The sequence below is a fragment of the Hydra vulgaris genome, chromosome 01 (genome assembly GCF_038396675.1).
Source record: "Hydra vulgaris chromosome 01, alternate assembly HydraT2T_AEP".
In the NCBI taxonomy this organism is placed as follows: Eukaryota; Metazoa; Cnidaria; class Hydrozoa; order Anthoathecata; family Hydridae; genus Hydra; species Hydra vulgaris.
Window position 1 is genome coordinate 39,499,427 of NC_088920.1, and position 15,574 is coordinate 39,515,000.

The following is a 15,574-nucleotide window of genomic DNA, read 5'->3' on the forward strand; positions in this document are numbered from 1 at the left end:
ACATAAAAGATATAAATTAAGATCTTAAACATAAAAGATATAAATTAAGATCTTAAACATAAAAGATATAAATTAAGATCTTAAACATAAAAGATATAAATTAAGATCTTAAAATAAGAGAGATATCTCAAATAAAATGTACATACATATAATTTAAGATATGTATCTACCGAAACATATCTTAAATAAAAAGTATTTCTGAAAATACATATCTTAAATAAGAGATATATTTACAGATAAATACTTTAAATAAGAGATATATCTATGGATATATATATAAAAAAAAAGATTTTTTTTCACTTAATTTGAATATTTTGCTGTGTAACTGTCATTAAAATTATCCATATTACAAGCAACAATTTATTCAATTATTTGTTGATATAATTATTAACAAATAAGTTTACAAAATTTTTAAAAGGTACCTGAATCAAACGAAGACAAATCTTTTATTGGAGATAATGATACACTTGATTTTATTTGCTTTTTTCCTTTTTTAATCTTTTTTTTATGTAGAATGTCATCATCATCGTCAGATGATGTAAGAGATGGTTTATTTTGTTTTTTGTGCAATTTATCAAAATTATTCTCATCATCAGATATTTTCGATTTTACTTTCTTTTTTGTTGGAGATAATGATAAAATCTCATTTTTCTTTACTTTTTTAATATTTTCTAAAGGAGACTGCTTTCCTTGTTTAATTTCTATAAAAAATATTTTAATAAATTATAATAACTTAAAAACTTCACAATGAATCTTCTATAGAATTGTAACAATCAAAAATAATATTATCAACATGTTTTAATTTAAAAGACTGTTGCATAACTTATCATTTAAAACTAAATAACCTTAGATTCAAAACTTAAATTTAATAATTTTACATAACCTTACATTACTTTTTTTTTAAATAAAGTTATATTATTTAAAAAAGAAACTTGTTATAATATGTATATAAACTTATTTTGTTTTAAATACTTTTTGAACACCAATTGTGTAATTAAACAAATACTTTAAACTAGTATTGAAATTATTATTGCATATAATAGAAACTAATTTTGAAATTATTACTGTATATAGCAAAGAAAATTAAAGCTACATTGAAAAGTGTATCTAGTGTAATCTAGAAATTAGTGAAAAAAAGGAAATATTAGATAAAAGATTATTCTTTTGTTAAAGAAACTTAAATATTTCACTTTTACAATATATTATTTATTACATGTTTGATTTCATAAATAATATTTTTGGTAGGTCTAAAAACATCAGAATGAGAAATATTCTTTTGTTAAATAATTTTAAATAGTCCACCTCCTTTATGTAATATATTGTATATTAGTATTTGATATAACACATAGTATTTGATATAATACATAATATTTAGGTAACTATTCATTTAGGATGAAACTATTCATTTAGGATGAAACTATTCATTTTAAACAATAAAAACAAGTAATAAAAAAATATCTATAAAAATAACATGTCACTTTCAACTTATCTTCTTTTTCTAAATATTATTATTACTATTATTACTAGCTTTTTCTAAATATTGTTATTATTCTGGACCTATAAAATACGAGTCTTGGTAAGTCCATTCCTCACCGACCATTTCTCTACTTATTACTTACTTCATTTCTCTACTTTTTTAATAAGCAGTAGAAAAATAATTTTTATTATTTTTTTTAAATAATTAAATATATATATGATATAAATTTATAAATATATATATATATATATATATATATATATATATATATATATATATATATATATATATATATATATATATATATATATATATATATATTTATAAATTTATATCATATATATCGTTATATTTAATTACTTTAAAAAATAAATATATATATCTATATCTATCTATTTATATATATATATATATATATATATTTATAAATTTATATCATATATATCGTTATATTTAATTACTTTAAAAAATAAATATATATATCTATATCTATCTATTTATATATATATATATATATATATATATATATATATATATATATATATATATTATATATATATATATATATATATATATATATATATATATATATATATATATATAAATAAATAAAAATAAATGTATGAGCCCTTTATTTTAAAAGTGACATAAGGAACCTTTTCCAAAAAATCAAGTTATTGATAACAATGATTTCAATGTAACAGTTTTTCTAAAATTAATTCAATAATTTTAAATATAATTTTTAACACAATTGGTTTAAATTATTTCACAAATGAAGAGATACATTGTAATCACTGTTATCAGTAACTTGATTTTTTTGAAAATGTGACTTATGTCACTTTCAAATATAGAAAAACTATACATATTGTCTATCTTTTAAATTTATAAAAAAACGAACCACTATTTATCAGCAGTTCAGATATTAGTATCCATCGAAATAGTATTCAGAATACCCACTTAAAATGTGTTGATTAATTACAACTGGTATAAAAAGTTTAAAAAACATGTGGAAATGGACTTTAAAATATGTGGAATAATGAATTTACCATGACACCAAATGTTTCTTATTCTCTATATAGCTGTTCTATTTCAATAATTTTAAAATAAAAGTTTATTATTATTATTAATACTAATATTAAAAAATAAGAGTTTGAATGTAAAATCTTTTTTTCTACAAAAAATAAATTTTTCCTGGTGTTTTGGTGTTTCATTCCCTTTCGTTTGTTATAGTATATAATATCTCTCCCTTTGCCTTGTTATAGTATATAATATCATCATATATATTTTATAGATAATATCGATAGAACTTTAAAAATGTTTCATTTAGTATTTTAGAATATTGGAAAAAATTAAAAAAAAATAAACGTGCTTGCAAAGGATTTAAACACCTGTGATTTAACTAAGAAGTGCAGAAAGCTACCCATTTTGGCCACTAACTCAGCTTTAATGGCTGCCATGAGCTCCGTGCAAGCACACGCAATTAAGTTCAGCAGCATTAAGTTCAATAATAATAAATTATAGAATTATTATTATCTTATATATTATTGCTGAACTTAATAGTAGTAGTGCCCATTCGTGCGTGCTTGACAAGGAACTCATGGCAGCCATTGCAACCGAGGAAATGCTGAGTAAGAGTTGCAGCACTTTTTTGTTTGAAAATGTGAACGAAACAATGTATGCAAATATCTAACTCATGTAAACTTAAAATTAATGTTAAAACATATACAAAGTTTTACAGTTTTACTTTTACTTGAAAATTGCATTGTGGAAACATCTCCTTAATTTTGATTTAAAGCATTTATTTGTTATTTTATTAATTTAGTCTTTTTTTATTTAGTCTTTTGTTTATTAAATATTGTTAAAACATTTATGGAACAATACTCCTTGGTGGCTATAGTAGTTAGCTCACAGTGTTTCTGGAGTGAATTTCTGTGATTCAAATACTTACGCTTGCCCATTTATTTATTTTTTTAATCTTTTTGGATTCTTTAAAATACAAAATAAAACATTTTAAAAAATTTTTAGATATTGTATTTAGCTATGTATTATATTATATATATTATATGTAAATGTCTTAAGCATAGTTTGAGTTTGTGGGCAGTATATGGAACGATCATGTATAATATATGTATAATATGAGAAAACTATAAAATTTTATTTTAACAATTAGAAATCGTTTTTACTTTATATATTTTTTTGCTATAAATATATACGGCAAAATTAAAAAAATTAAAACATTAATTAAGTTTAGGAGTGGATTTGAACCCTCCTAAATGACACAGATGGCAGCGCACTAAACCAGTGAGCTACCAAAGATAGGCGTTTAGGAAAAAAATTAACCATTTCATAAATCTTCTATAAACTCTATTATGCGGAAAAGGTTTTTAGAATGAATTATTTTACTAAAAAATAATGAAGTAAATATGGAATAAGTATAGAAATGATTGGTGTGGAAGAGATACGTATCAAAATGGTTGGTTTGGTAAAGACATATATTTTATGTGTCCAGACATCTAGAGTATATATTAGGGTGTGTCATAAAACAGCATTTTTTGAAAATGTCTGATGATACCCCCTAGGTGTGTTCCATGTAATTAATTAATACTAAATTTAAAAAAATTTAAATAAAAATTTTTTTTAGGGGTTGCCCTTAAAATCAGACGGGTCCCTAATATTTTGAAAAGAAGTAAAATTTTATAAAAATATCAAAAATAATAAAAAAAATCGAGCTTCAAAAAATCTGAATAAAATGTAGAAACATTGCAACCAAGTGAAGTAAAAATAAAGTAAATCTAATTTTGTTTTAAATATATTTTTTCATCTAAAATTTAATTACCCAAATAACTAAATCTTATTAAACCAAATTTAAATCTTATCAAATCAAATTTTTATTATTATAAATAATCTTTAAAAAATGTATATTGAGTAAAAAATATATTTAAATTGTATTTAAAAAAATTTAAAATACATAATTATAACTAAAATTTAAGTTTCAATAGTATTTTCATCAGAGATTGAAAATTAATAAAAATTTTTATTCTAATCATATTTTGTGAAAATGTTTAGAACAAACCAACACATAGTCGGATCTATATTAGCTATTAGTGAAAATAAGTTTTTAACTTCTAATTTAATAGCTTGTTGTATTCAAAAAATATACTTCATTGTACAATGCATTTTTTTTTTTGTGCAAGAATTTGAATAATGTCACTATAGAATTACAGCTAATATTATAATGGAATAGATAAATAATATATAGACTTCATTATATTATAACATTAGCTTTAATCATTAGAGACTCGTACAAATACCTAATGCCATTTAAATAAATGGAAGATATTTTAGTGAAAAATCAAAATGATGATGGTGGTTAGAAGATGCTATTCAAGATTTATTCAATAAAACCATCACACTTATTATATTAACAAACCAAGTTTAAAATCCAACAAATGTATTTTAAATTAAATAAAATTTTTTGGCTATAAACATTTATTGTGTTCAAGTAATTTGAATTTTGGCTAAAAAATAATTGTCTCAGCATATTAAAAAACTAAAAACAATATTTGTTAAAAATCAACATTAAACACTTTGTATGTGAATGGAACATTTGAACTAGCATACTAATAACATACTAATACATAAATATATAATGTGCAAGTAAGTATATTGAAACAATTATAATAAATTTAAAGTTTAATAATTTTTCAAATAAATAGAAAACTTACTTTTTTTCTTTTTTTCTGAATCTTCTTGGTCAATAGATGAATCCGTTTGTATTTTTCTCAAATCATTAGGCGGCTTAGCAGAACTTTTCTTCAAAGGAAATGGCTCCTGTTCTTCTTCAACTAAAGACTTCTTTTTTTTTTTAACAGTAGATAATGTTGGCGATAGAATTTTCTTTTTCTTTTTACGAACAAATGCATCTAAGAAAAGCAACTTTATTTTGATTTGAATACTAAAAAAATATAATAAATTTAACAATGTAACAACATATTCATTAAAAATAACAATGCTACAAAATATTCGTTTAAAATATTAATTAAAAACAGTTACAAAAAAAACTAATGACATTTATTTTGTTGTCGCTTACTAATTCCCATTTAACTCAATTTCTCATAAAAGTCACTAGGTAACTCAAACATTTAATAATTCAATCCATTTTCTTTGTTGAAGTTCAAGTTATTGGGAGTTTGCTATAGTACAAGTCACATTGGGAGTTTGCTATAGTACAAGTCACATTGGGAGTTTGCTATAGTACAAGTCACATTGGAAGTTTGCTATAGTACAAGTCACATTGGGAGTTAGCTATAGTACAAGTCACATTGGGAGTTTGCTATAGTACAAGTCACATTGGGAGTTTGCTATAGTACAAGTCACATTGGGAGTTTGCTATAGTACAAGTCACATTGGGAGTTTGCTATAGTACAAGTCACTTATATATATAGTAATAGTCACTCTCCTATAATGAAAGTGACTATTATAAATTAACACCCTGAAAAAAAACCTTGCTTTATTAACTTTAAAAAAAAAAGAAAATGCAATACTTAAAGGTCAGTGTTTAGAGTTAAAGCTTAATAAAGGAAACCTCATAGCTTATTGACTAATTAATATGTATTTCATGATGCTCATATGTAATGTTTAGAAATATATATGAAAAAATTGTATTAATTCAAAACCAATAATAACTCATTTTACAAAGCAGTTACATAACAAGACTTAATTTAGTCTTAACAATTAAAAATAAATACATAGAATAATGTCTAGCGAACAAGAAAAAACAATATTCCATGAATTCAATTCATTAAAATAATTTATAGAACTTTATACACTGACACTAGATAAAGCCATAATTAAAACAACAAAAAAACAACAACAAGAAAGAACCTCTCATAAGATGCTTTTTAGTGACATGACTAAATTACTTATTACTGAATTCCGAATAAAATAAATCCTTATTCCATCCCAAATAAAACTTATCCTCAAATTCCAATTCAAACAAAACCGTAATCCCATCTTAAAATAAATCATAATTCCAACTTAAAGCCATGATCCAAATCTCAAAGTAAAACTAAAACTATGATTTTAATTAAATCTTTTCTCAGTCATATCACTTATGAATTTTGGATGTAGTACACCAATAAAGATTTTATTCCATAAATTCTTTAGTATCTTTAACCACCATCATGATCATTTTTCTCAAGATTTGAAATAGCTGCTTATGACTTTTCAACAAGTTTTTTCAAAAAGTTTAAAAACAAAAATTTTGAACCCTGTTCTTTGGAGGACTTTTAAACACATTTGATATTAGCTGATTTGTTTTAGTTCTTCATTGAAAGACAAGATACTTGTTTCTGCTGCACAAATATTACAAACAATAACATCAAATATATTTATATATTCATATATATTATTATTCAATAACACTGCATATACTTACTAATTTTTTTTTTTTTTTTTTTGCACTATTAGTTAGTTTAACAAACATAAAAATTTTGATTAAAATTTTTTGATAAAAATCACAAAAATAATAAATATGTGAGCAAAACTACATAAAAATGAATCATCAATGGCTACAAACATGGACCGATGCATCCAAGTATAAACGTGGACCGGTGCATCCAAGTTTTAAAATCAATGATTTAAAGAGATGGTTGTTAGTCCAAAGAAAAGTTGTTGAACGTATCATAAAGCAGTGTCTAATATGTTTTTGTCGAAATGACACAGGTGACATTGTAAAAATAGAAGGAATAATGACACTAGTTTATTCAGATATTTAAAAAAAGTCTTTTCCTTTTGAAAGTTGGACAAATGAGAAGACAATTATTTTTTAGGAGAGAGCAACCTAAAGCTTAAATCCAAAACAAAATCTTCAGAACAATGTATAAGTTAATTGACTGAGTTAGAGTTAGAGAATGATCAAATATTGAACAGAATGATTTGGCCTCCCCAACCACCAGACCTATCTCTAATAGGACTTTGATGAAATAAATTAAATGTAATGTAAACAAATAATGGCTTATGATGCAAAAAATGCAGGAGAAACGTACAAAGTCGTTATGTAGAATGCTAAGAATATTTTTAGCAGTTATTGTCAGTAGGGAGGATTAAATAGGCAAGTAAATTATAAAATAATCTAATGGGACTTTATATTAATTTTTATAAAAACTTAATAAATAGGAAAATTACAGATAATTCAGGTAGATTTTGCCTTCAGTCTTTCTCTCCATGGTAAGTAAAAGTTTGATATCTTTTATTGAAAAGTATGAACATTCAAATAATTATGGACGGTAGTGTGTATACTAGTATATATTATAATTCTTTCAAGACATAAATTACAAACTGCTTCCATATTATTTACTTAATAATATGCCCTAAAATAATGCATTTCAAACTGCTTCCGTGTCATTTACTTTATATTATGCCCTAAAATAAACTGAAACTGCTTCCATATTATTTATTTTATATTATGCCCTAAAATAATGCATTACAAACTGCTTTTATGTTATTTACTTTATATGATGCCCTAAAATAAACTAAAACTACTTTTAAGCTACTTTATATTATGCCCTAACTAAATAATGCATTACAAACTGCTTGTTTGTTATTTATTTTATATGATGCTTTAAAACAAACCAAAACTGCTAAAAAGCTGTCATCAAAATGAGATCAAATACAAGATCAGCTGCCTTGTCTAAGAGGTCAAAAAGTGATGAGTTTTTAACTGACCTCCATCTAATGCACAATAACCTGTTATAACAGTTAACAAGTCAGTAGTATAACACAATAAACAGTTATAAAACTTAACAAGTAAGTAACAATAACAAAAAGATTGTCAAGTTGTTAGAAGATGAGATATTACAAGTTTGTTAATTAATAATATATAATAAAAATTAATAATAAAATAATAATAAAGAAAATAAAGAATAGTAAGAATAAAAAAAATAAATAAATAAATAAATAAATAAGAAGACTAATTGGGTAATAGTTAAAGAGGTGAGAGCAATCTCTGTTTTTATAAAGTGCAACCACAGATACCATTGTCCAGCAGGTAGGCAAACAAGATTAAGCACATGTTAAAAAGTTTAAAGAGTGATGAAGAGAATTCTGAAGAATATTCAAAAAAAAACAAGGTGATAATTACTATTTTACTTTAACCAAAGGTAACTTATCTTCTGACTTCTAAAAGCATTTTTTCATCTTCACTTATGCTAAATAAATTTTTTCAAAATGAAAACAGTAACATGAGTGAAGATGAAAACTTTTACTTGGATGGATGGATCAAGTCATAATTTTGACTTGATTGATCATATAAAAACTAATTTTTGACAAATTAAATATACCAACAGTGTTTCCATCCTCCAACAATCCATCCAAATTTTTTTTGGGTTTTAAAGATGCTCCTTCCACTTTTTGTTTCTTCTTTTTTTTAGGCTTTGTGATATCTTCCTCTGTTTCTTGCTTCTTTTTTTTTAGTTTATTTTCAGAATCTTCTACCAGAGAATTCTTTTTCACAGTGAAACTTACTACTAAAAAAAAAATGCAAACTAAAGCGATCTCAAATTAACAGTAACTTTTCTTAATATTTTAAAGAATGTAAAAATCAGATTTGAAGCAAACAAATTTAAAAAGTTTAAAAAACTATGCTTTCCTTTAATCACTGCAAAATATGTTTTCTCAAAAACATTTCATTTGCATATATATTAACAAACAATTAAACAAATCAACTTAATAATATATTGAAACATACTATTAATTATTTGACATGCAATTAAAGGTGCAAAGGACATTTTTATCATAATAAATTAAACTTTGGTTTTTTTTACTGCTGCATTTGTTACTTTTAAAATATCGATAGTAAGATAATATTTTATCAATTCATTGTGTAGAAATTTTTTGCAATTAGTAAACAATGGTAAGCTTGAAATGTTTTTAATTGTTTTTAATACAGAAAATACTTGCACATGCAAAAATGCAAATGTTTAATGGAAAATTGATAAAAAAATAAATGCCAAGTTTGTTGCCGTTTGCTTAAAAACCTAAAAAAAGAACGAAAATTTTAATTTTATTTTAATTATTTTATTTAAAATTTAAAAAATTTATAAGATGTTTATTTTATTGTTTTTAATTAAATTGATTTGTTTACAACTTAAATAATAGGTTAGTTTTGGAATTTAAATAGAATGTTTGTTTTTCTGTTTATTTTAATTTATTTTATTAGTTTTAAAGGATTTTATTTAGAATTAAGATGTTTATTTTAATTCATTTTATTAGTTTTAAAGGATTTTATTTAGAATTAAAATGTTTATTTTAATTTATTTTATTAGTTTTAAAGGATTTTATTTAGAATTAAAATGTTTATTTTAATTTATTTTATTAGTTTTAAAGGATTTTATTTAGAATTAAAATGTTTATTTTAATTTATTTTATTAGTTTTAAAGGATTTTATTTAGAATTAAAATGTTTATTTTAATTTATTTTATTAGTTTTAAAGGATTTTATTTAGAATTAAAATGTTTTTTTTAATTTATTTTATTAGTTTTAAAGGATTTTATTTAGAATTAAAATGTTTATTTTAATTTATTTTATTAGTTTTAAAGGATTTTATTTAGAATTAAAATGTTTATTTTAATTTATTTTATTAGTTTTAAAGGATTTTATTTAGAATTAAAATGTTTATTTTAATTTATTTTATTAGTTTTAAAGGATTTTATTTAGAATTAAAATGTTTATTTTAATTTATTTTATTAGTTTTAAAGGATTTTATTTAGAATTAAAATGTTTATTTTAATTTATTTTATTAGTTTTAAAGGATTTTATTTAGAATTAAAATGTTTATTTTAATTTATTTTATTAGTTTTAAAGGATTTTATTTAGAATTAAGATGTTTATTTTAATTTATTTTATTAGTTTTAAAGGATTTTATTTAGAATTAAAATGTTTATTTTAATTTATTTTATTAGTTTTAAAGGATTTTATTTAGAATTAAAATGTTTATTTTAATTTATTTTATTAGTTTTAAAGGATTTTATTTAGAATTAAAATGTTTATTTTAATTTATTTTATTAGTTTTAAAGGATTTTATTTAGAATTAAAATGTTTATTTTAATTTATTTTATTAGTTTTAAAGGATTTTATTTAGAATTAAAATGTTTTTTTTAATTTATTTTATTAGTTTTAAAGGATTTTATTTAGAATTAAAATGTTTATTTTAATTTATTTTATTAGTTTTAAAGGATTTTATTTAGAATTAAGATGTTTATTTTAATTTATTTTATTAGTTTTAAAGGATTTTATTTAGAATTAAAATGTTTATTTTAATTTATTTTATTAGTTTTAAAGGATTTTATTTAGAATTAAAATGTTTATTTTAATTTATTTTATTAGTTTTAAAGGATTTTATTTAGAATTAAGATGTTTATTTTAATTTATTTTATTAGTTTTAAAGGATTTTATTTAGAATTAAAATGTTTATTTTAATTTATTTTATTAGTTTTAAAGGATTTTATTTAGAATTAAAATGTTTATTTTAATTTATTTTATTAGTTTTAAAGGATTTTATTTAGAATTAAAATGTTTATTTTAATTTATTTTATTAGTTTTAAAGGATTTTATTTAGAATTAAAATGTTTATTTTAATTTATTTTATTAGTTTTAAAGGATTTTATTTAGAATTAAAATGTTTTTTTTAATTTATTTTATTAGTTTTAAAGGATTTTATTTAGAATTAAAATGTTTATTTTAATTTATTTTATTAGTTTTAAATGATTTTATTTAGAATTAATATGTTTATTTTAATTTATTTTATTAGTTTTAAAGGATTTTATTTAGAATTAAAATGTTTATTTTAATTTATTTTATTAGTTTTAAAGGATTTTATTTAGAATTAAAATGTTTATTTTAATTTATTTTATTAGTTTTAAAGGATTTTATTTAGAATTAAAATGTTTTTTTGAAATAGTTAAAATAAAAATGTCATTTTGAACAATTCATTTAAATTCTAAATAAAATAATTTAGATAAAAACAAACATTTTTATTAAGATTCTGAATAAAATTATTTTAAAAAATTCTAACATAAATAATTAAGATGTAAACAAAAAAACAAAATTTAAATTTCTAATAAAGTTATTGAAAAAAAACATGGCAAAACAAACGTATTATTTAAATTCTAAATGAAATAATAAAAGCTCAAAACAAAGGTTTTGTTTAAATTGTGAAATTTAAAAATGCAACAGCAAATAAAATTAAGCTTTAAAATTCTGATGTCGGCAAAAAATTGCGAAGCTCAGACACTCTCAGGTCAGCAGTTAGGTAAGCATTGCCGAATGCCGACCCTAATTCCTAAAAATAAAAGGGGATCATAAAAAGAACCAGCCCAAATATGACAACAATATTCAATAAGGATTTAAAGATGTAAATAATGGAATCAAGAGAAAAAAATGAAGAGCACAATAAAGAGAGATTTTACAATGGATTGTTTTTATGAAAGGTCAGAAGTGAAAGATAACCCAAGAAGATATAAAAGGTAAGAGGTCATCAGGACAAAAACCTCAACAAAGTCACAATAACAGCCAGCAGTAAACATGTGAGCTTTATTTGGGCTAAAAGTTTAGCTACTAATTTACTAATGTGGATTTAGGTCTAAACAGTACTATTATATCTTGAGATTTTTATTAAAAATACAAAAATTAAAAAATTTCCATTATAGAATTTAAAAAAAAAAGGTTGATGTAGAGTTTTAAGCAAAAAAAATGTGTTGAGTATTCATTTCACTTTTTTTTGTTAATTTTCAACAACTTTACATATTTATTATTCTCAACATTACACAAACGAAAGTCTCAGTGAACATCCATTTTTATGATCTGGAAAACTTTTTCATAAAAATATCAGATATTTTGAAGAAATAGCAGGATAAAATTTGAAAATATAAATGTATTTTGTGTAATTAAGAATATCTCATGTGTTTAAAAATGTTGTATCTGATATGTAAGCTTTGTTTAATAAAAACTTTGTTGTCAAAAATGTTTTTGTTAAAATGCAATATGTCATATACTAAAATGAGTCCTTAGGTCAAATCATAGACCATTTGTAGACCAAACTATATATTGTTTGCAATCACTACTCCATACAATTAGATTTTTCAAACCTCCTGTTGCACTAAATCACCATACTATAGTGTCGGTATGCGTGTAGCAAAAAAACTTAGCTTATAAATGTAGTACAACTTATGGTCTAAACACTAGATAGTAATAAATTAAAAACTGATAACAATCTGTGTCACAGCAGAATTTATGAACATGATTTATATTACAAATATGATAATACATATGCAAAAAATGCTAAAAATTACTTACACTTGACACCAGACCTCCATTACAATTACTTGGATGGATAGCAAATACAACAAGAATAACACAGATATATGTAACATATTTTTATAACAAATGTATTCTAGTTTGGAATCTACTGAACTATTCTACTAGATATATTTAGACAAAACTATTATTGACAATAAAAAATTCTAGAAAAATTTAAATGTTTGTACCAACATCAATATGGATTTCGAAGCAAGCATTCCACAACCCTCCCACTTATTGAAATTACTGAGAAGATTAGAAAAGCTCTAGATAATAAGCACTTTACATGTGGGGTGTTTATAGATTTTCAAAAAGCTTTTGATACTGTGGATCACTCCATCCTTCTCACAAAATTGGAATACTATGGAATTAGAGGCATCCCACTAAAATGGTTTACTTCATATCTCCAAAACAGAACACAGTTTGTTTCCATTAATGGCACTAAATCTGATTTACAGAATTGCTCAAATGGCGTTCCACAAGGTTCAGTTTTAGGACCACTTCTTTTTCTTCTTTTTATTAATGATATAAATACTTCTTTTAAATTTGCAACTGCTTACCATTTTGCTGATGATACTAACATGCTACTGGTTGACAAACCACTTAAAAAAATCAACAAATATATTAATCATGATCTTTGAAATCTTGTTCAGTGGCTTCGTTCTAAAAAAACTTTCTGTCTATTCTAACAAAACAGAGCTGATCATCTTTAAATCCAATCTGGCACCAATTAATAAGCACTTAAATTTCAGACTAAGCAGACAAAAAATTTATCCTTTAGACTCTATTAAATATCTTGGGATTAAAATTGATTTTATTCTTTCTTTTCAAGGCCATCTGAATGACTTAGCAATGAAACTCAGCAGATCTAATGGAATGCTAGCCAAAGTCTGCCATTATGTAAATCTAGAAACTCTGCTAAATACATATCATGCTATTTTTGGGTCCCATCTAAGATATGCATGTCAAGTATGGGGACAATCCAATAAGCAAATCATTTAAAGGTTGTCCCATTTCCAAAATAAAGCTTTAAAAATAATATATTTTCAGTACAATAACTTTAAATCTCATGTGCTATACCTAATTTCCAATATATTAAAATTAAGCGACCTTGTGATATTCCTTAACTGCCAATTTATCTCGAATTATTATCCCAAAAAACCTTCCCCCATCATTCAATAATTTCTTTACAAGTACAAATAGTCACTATCCTCTTCGCTCCATCAGTAGCTTAAACTTAGTTATTCCAAAACACCACTCTGCTAAATATGGAAATAAATCCATTAAATATCAATCTATTCTATATAATCATGGAACAAACTACCTCCTGATCTAAAATCTCTTAATTCAATCTCTGAATTCAAAATCAAGCTTTTTAATTATTTGTTAAAAAAATACAATTAAATATTTCTACAAATTAGTATTGGAATTCTTTATTATGTATATCAATTCGTGATCCTTCAGTTTTTTATTTGATATTTTTAACATTTTGAAATTTTTTTCTATCTGCCATTTTTAAACTTTTTTCATTCTAACATTATTAATATTAGTACCAATATTTTGGCATTTTTTATTTATCTATCTATTTATTTATCTCTTTTCACTCAACCATTCTCTACTTTGTACTAAATGTTTGTTGTCGCTGTCATTATTCACTAAATTTTTGTTGCTGCTGTTATTGTCCTTATTTATGAAATTCTCTTTTTATTATAATTGTTATCATTTTGTTACTATTATTATTATTATTGTTATTATTATTGTTGTTATTATTATCATTATTATTATAATTAGTATTATTGTTATCAGTTATTATTACTATTTTCATCAATGACTATAAGGTTATGTTGTATATTCAGGTATTTACTTTATATTAGTACTTGTACTATTGTAAATTTCCTTGAAATGTTATAACTATTTCGAAATGTATTTGATTTTGATTTGATTTGACTATACTGAGATCTTTCGCTGCAATTCTATTTTGTTTATTTGAAGACAGTCTTGTATATTTTGTTTATTTGAAGACAGTCTAAATATTTGCACTTTTGCGGTGTATTTTCATTAAACTTGAAGCACTAATTAATTATTGGTTTGATTGAAGACTCGGCAAAATAAAAATTTTGATTTTTTTGTTTTGTTTTGTCTAAATATAGCTTTACATAATTTGTGAACTATCCCTTTACTGTTTAAATTATTTGATGAAAAATTAAAAAAATATGTTTTTTAACTTGTACTTCCGAAAAAAAAAAAACTTTTATGAAATATTTGCAATTCCGGAAATATCTGAAAATAGATGATCCCTGTATTCTAATCATAATTCTTACCTTTCCTTTTCTCTTTTTCATCGCCATCCTCATCTTCGCTTTGATTTTCACTGAAAAATATTGTAAAAAATTACAACATCAATGTATTTACAAGTACCATATTGTTTAAAAAACTCAGCAACTGAAGTTTAGGTTGGTTTTATCTAGATACAAAAAATTTCATTATGACCAAATAAACTTTTTTTTTTTTAATCTTTGTTTTTTTTCTGAATAAACTGTTTAGATTTAAGTTAGCATTTTCAAACTTGTGTGCAAATATATTGTGTATGTATCAAATATATCAGAACAGTGCCAATATATATATATATATATATATATATATATATATATATATATATATATATATATATATATATATATATATATATACAGCATTTGTTTGCTTTTTTTTAAGTGTAAACTGGCGCACCATTTATGTACG

General features: G+C 22.4%; 1 protein-coding gene across 4 annotated transcripts in view; it reads right to left on the reverse strand.

Moving 5' to 3' along the window:
• The window catches only part of LOC100212507 (uncharacterized protein DDB_G0283697), an 85,803-nt gene that overhangs the window by 49,122 nt on the left and 21,107 nt on the right, over nucleotides 1–15,574 (reverse strand). For 2 of the 4 annotated variants that reach the window (XM_065788142.1, XM_065788144.1), the window contains exons 3-6: nucleotides 15,154–15,203; nucleotides 8,818–9,003; nucleotides 5,203–5,400; nucleotides 423–701 (exon numbers count right to left, since the gene is read on the reverse strand). In XM_065788142.1, the coding sequence (XP_065644214.1) occupies nucleotides 423–701; nucleotides 5,203–5,400; nucleotides 8,818–9,003; nucleotides 15,154–15,203 (713 nt within the window). The remainder of the gene's footprint in view (nucleotides 1–422; nucleotides 702–5,202; nucleotides 5,401–8,817; nucleotides 9,004–15,153; nucleotides 15,204–15,574) is intronic. The other 2 variants (XM_065788145.1, XM_065788143.1) reach the window with 1 other exon arrangement.